Source organism: Apaloderma vittatum, unplaced genomic scaffold (assembly GCF_000703405.1).
Source record: "Apaloderma vittatum isolate BGI_N311 unplaced genomic scaffold, ASM70340v1 scaffold9773, whole genome shotgun sequence".
NCBI classification, from domain to species: domain Eukaryota; kingdom Metazoa; phylum Chordata; class Aves; order Trogoniformes; family Trogonidae; genus Apaloderma; species Apaloderma vittatum.
Window position 1 is genome coordinate 345 of NW_009707489.1, and position 4,866 is coordinate 5,210.

Here is a 4,866-nt window from a genome sequence, read left to right on the forward strand (position 1 = left end):
AGCTACAACTGAATACTAAAAAGTATAAAATATCCTAATAATGCAGATATGTATCTACTGTGTATCATCTGGTGTGATGATCAATAGCTCTGCATAATAAGCAGAGGTTTTAAACAGTATGACTTAAAAATGTTCCAAATAATATCGTGTATAATCTCTAGCACAACACCAAAAAATCAAAGCCCAATTAACTTACAATTACCTCAGTACTGAAATTAAAATACTACTTCTGACTCACATTCAATTAAGTCACAACAAAGTTGACAAACTATATTGCAAAGACATTTTCGTTCAAGTGGAAAATTCATGTTGCAACTTTTTTTTGTTACAAATGTGACTATTTCTCTTCCATAAAGATACATCAGGTCACATTTGATTATGTGGGTTTAGTAAAGGAACCAGATGTATACAGTAGGAAGAGTGTAAAAAGAAAAAATTTTTAAAAATATTCCAGCATACATTTTTCTTGCTTATTTCTTTCTGTGCCTTAGTATTTACACAGAAAACAAATACGAAGGGACCATCCCAGGCAAAGCTTAAGAATTTCTAGCTTACTGGAAACGGGCCAGAAGAATTTGGGTGTGTGAGTATCTTTAAGCATAATTGTAACTGAGGTTGAATTATTAGAATTGTAAGCAGATTATCAGCAGATTTCTCAGTTACCTTTTGGTCTAAACAAAAACTTACAGAACATTAGTATCTAAACTTAGGTCTTCTGGATGGAAATGCACAGAAAGGAACCAAAGGAAAAAAAAGCACCTTTTTTTGAGCTTTCACGCTATGAGATCTTTAATTGACAACAAATGTTAAAGTACTAGAAGCAGAGAAATAAAAATAATTTTTCTGAGGTTCCAGGCCTCTTCTACTGATTTTGATATGAATGACTTTGGTAAGAGCTGAAAGTTAGCAATCATTTGAATTACCCTTCACTCATCCTTATGAAACACCGTGGATTTGAAAATTACAACTTGGTACCTACCTACAGGTAGGAATCAGTGTCCAGTGCATTCACTCACCCTTTCATTGCGAGCTTACCTCCTAATTTCTCTTACTCAGAGAGTAAGTGTGCAGAAAATACGTGCACTGTACAAAGAGCATTTTGTAACTCCACAACAGCACAAGCAGAAAGCACAGTTGTTAATAGGTAAGAATATCATTTAACCCCCACTCCCAAGCAGGAAAGCAATACCCAGAACACAGGAAACTGAGCTGAGAAATAATACATAGCTTACCTTTTTAAACATAACTAATGAGATAACAGCAGATGCTGTGAAAAGCGCAGCTATGATTATCATCATAATGCCAACAGGAATACTCTTATTAAGACCAGTAAGAGATGAAATCCACCCACTGAAGGAAAAAGAAAGGACAAAATTTACTAGCAGAAAACATGAACTATTCATCCACAAGTATCCACATCGAGGGAAGCTTTTTAATCTCCTGGTTCTCATAAATTTGAATTTTCTTTTTAAAAATGTCATGGGAATTTTACGTAAGCATGTTTCAGTTCTGTACTAAGCTTTTAGAGCTTAATTTCTGTTTTTCCCAGTGCATGCAGTGAAACTATATCAAAAATTATAGTAAATATGACTATCCTTGAGCAAAAATAAATAAAAATAAAAAATAAATTGGAGAGCTGCTCATTAACCTTAGGGTTTGGGGTTTTTTTGTCATTTCAGACCAGTTTAAAGACCTGATTTCATGGAAGAGAAAATGGCCCTGAAAAGATAGCTTCTAACTTCTTAAAATATAAAACAAAAACATGCCATGCAGACACACAACTTCTGTGTGGGAAGACTCATATAATTGTATCCACACACTGATGCTTTTTCAATTAAGGTTCATATGATAATTTTTTGAAGTTGATAGCAACAGATTAACTCATAGAAAAAAATTGCTGTATCAGTATCTACTTCAAACATTTCAAAACTGAAACACCAACAGAAAAATACAATATCAAACCTGAAACCATAATGTTTTATTTTTCTTAAGGCAACCTGCTTTTTAAGGTGGAAAAGATTCTTCCATGGAAACTAATGAAAAGCAAACTTAGTTCTGTTAACCCAAACAACCTTAAAACTTTCCTCTACTTGTTTCAAGTTGCTTTCATATCTCCTATGTCCAACTAGAATCTATCACTAAACTCCAAAGCCCAAACTGTAATTAGCATTTTCTGATAATCTGGCTACTCTCCATACTCCTTTCCCAAGCATGCTGAAAGGCACACTCCACAAACTGGGAGAGTCAGCCACCTAAAGTAGTTTTTAATTCTGCTGAAGTCAATCTACAAAATCTACAAAAATGCAAAATGGTGGAGTCAAAAGGAAAAATAATAAACCAGGATCTTTGCTCACTTCTAAGGCAGTGCTGTTTTGTCTGCCTGACATACGTTTGGAGGTTAGCAGCAAAGACCACTGACACAGAGAAGCGTCATTACCCATCTGGCGCCCACAGTACAAGGAAGATCTGGATGTGCTGGAGCGTGTCCAGAGAAGGGCCATGAGGATGATGAGAGGGCTGGAGCACCTCTCCTGTGAAGACAGACTGAGAGAGTTGGGTTGTTCAGTCTGCAGAAAAGAAGGCTCCGAGGAGACCTTATTGTGGCCTTCCAGTATCTCAAGGGAGCTACAAGAAAGTTGATGAGGTACTTTTTAGGATGTCAGGTAGTGACAGGACTAGAGGGAATGGATTGAAGCTGGAGATGGATCGGTTCAGATTGGACGTTAGGAAGAAGTTCTTCCCCATGAGGGTGGTGAGACCCTGGCACAGGTTGCCCAGAGAGGTGGTGGAAGCCCCGTCCCTGGAAGTTTTTAAGGCCAGGCTGGATGGGGCTCTGAGATGCTTGATCAAGTAGGGGATCTCCCCACCCATGGCAGGAGGGTTGCAACTAGATGATCTTTAACGTTCCTTCCAACCCTGACAGTTCTATGATTCTATGAACTACAGCACTGCCAGTCATAGCTCTCCATGCCACCAGCTGGCTACCTACAACGATGCTTTTAGTTAATTCAAGTGTGTTGTCTTTTTTCCAAAGGGTGGTGACTGATTCCCAATAACTTCTCCTTGTAAAATCTAAATATTTGACCTTGTCGACTCAAACAAAAGATAATACATATAAAAGCTGCTTATAAAATATTATATACTTGTAAGCATCAGAAAGAAAACTGTTACAGAATAGGGAGCTGACTCAGACAAATAAGCTTTACAAATAATATTAAAGATGTACCACCGCTATATTCACCCGAATACCTTTTTGACTCATCAAATTTTAAGCCATACATTCCCTTAATAAGTACTAAGTATTAATAAAATTAGAAGTAACTAATGATACAAAATAATACGTGAACAGTATATTATTTCATTTTTCTCTATGTTTTGCTTATGCCTCTATCTTAAATATAGAGCCAAAATACAGGAGGTAATGAATAAAAGAACAGTTTAGTGGTTAACACTGAAGGATAAAATTTTGACCAGCCTAATAACACAAGTACCTCATACTCATGCAGTATGTGTCACCCACTTTTTCTAGTTAAGAGCACTTCAAATACATTTTTTGGGGTGCTAAATACAACAATTCCAGGGAACACAAGATTTAAGAAGAAAAAACAACACAGACTGTATTGTAGTTGCTATATCAAATATGAGTGTTTCTCTTACACACAATACACTACAGCAAAAAGAATACTCACCAGTTTCCCCACCTTTGAAATCCTGCAGCTTGAAGTACATGTACAGCAAACTGACAGATATATACAAAGAAGAACACAAAGAACCTGAATGAACTGTCACTCCTGAAAGAGGGGGGGAAAATCATTAAAGCAACCAGGAAATTAATGACTCTTTGCAAATATTGTATTACCAATCTAAATTTTTTTCTGCATTAACTAGAGGAGAAATCTTTTCATTTATTGAACAATGACTTGAAGTGTCAATGATTCTGTGAGTTTGTAGAGTCTTTATGTATATCACCCTTCTCCTTCTTCTATAATACAGTATTTTTGACATCTGCACCCCTAACAGAGGTGAGAATAGGAGGAAGATACTATTTTTTAGTATTCTGTTCAGCACACAGCAGGGCCTCTTACACCATACACAGAAGTTTTGCTACAATGCTTGAAGAACAGAATTTTGCTTTAATTTCACTCTGAAGTTCACAGTACTGGCAGGACGGAAAGAAAATATTTTACTTGTAGTAAATAAATAAATACTTGCAAATGACATCTAATATGGAACTACTGAAACATAGTAGAAGCCAGAATACTGAAGCAGGTGTTGCTTAGGAGTAAAATATACAAAATATGTTTGCTCTCTAAATTACTAAAATGCCAGCCTGACTAAGATGGAAAATACTAAAAAAAAACAAATAAAAATGAACAAGCAAAATCTCAACAAAGACTTCAACTTATTACTATCAAAAGTAATGATCATATGAAATGCTTAATATAATAAGAGTTTTCAAGAAAGCAGAAATCACTTAGTTTCATGAGTGGTGTACCCCGGGGCTCAGTGCTGGGGGCCCTCCTGTTTGTCTTTATCAAAGATGCAGAAGAATGGATCAAGCGTACCCTTGGCAAGTTTGCAGGTGACACCAAATGGAGCAGGACTGTTGATCTGCTTGAGGGTAGGGAGGCTCTGCAGAGGGATCTGGACAGGCTGAATCGATGGGCTGAGATCAGATGTATGAGGTTCAATAGAGACAAGTGCCAGGTCTTGCCCTCGGGTCACAACAACCCGAGGCAGCACTACGGGCTTGGGGAGCAGTGGCTGGAGAGCTGCAAAAGGACCTGGGGGTGATGATGGACAGCCGGCTGAACGTTAGCCAGCAGTGTGCCCAGGTGGCCAAGAAGGCCAACGGCATCCTGGCCT

General features: G+C 37.5%; 1 protein-coding gene across 1 annotated transcript in view; it reads right to left on the reverse strand.

Moving 5' to 3' along the window:
• Nucleotides 1-1,232: 1,232 nt before the first annotated feature.
• The window catches only part of SCAMP1 (secretory carrier membrane protein 1), a gene marked incomplete at its 3' end in the record, with an annotated part of 19,478 nt that continues 15,844 nt past the window's right edge, over nucleotides 1,233-4,866 (reverse strand). Inside the window, exons 6-7 of the mRNA XM_009866216.1 lie at nucleotides 3,690-3,791; nucleotides 1,233-1,350 (exon numbers count right to left, since the gene is read on the reverse strand). Of these exons, the coding sequence (XP_009864518.1) occupies nucleotides 1,233-1,350; nucleotides 3,690-3,791 (220 nt within the window). The remainder of the gene's footprint in view (nucleotides 1,351-3,689; nucleotides 3,792-4,866) is intronic.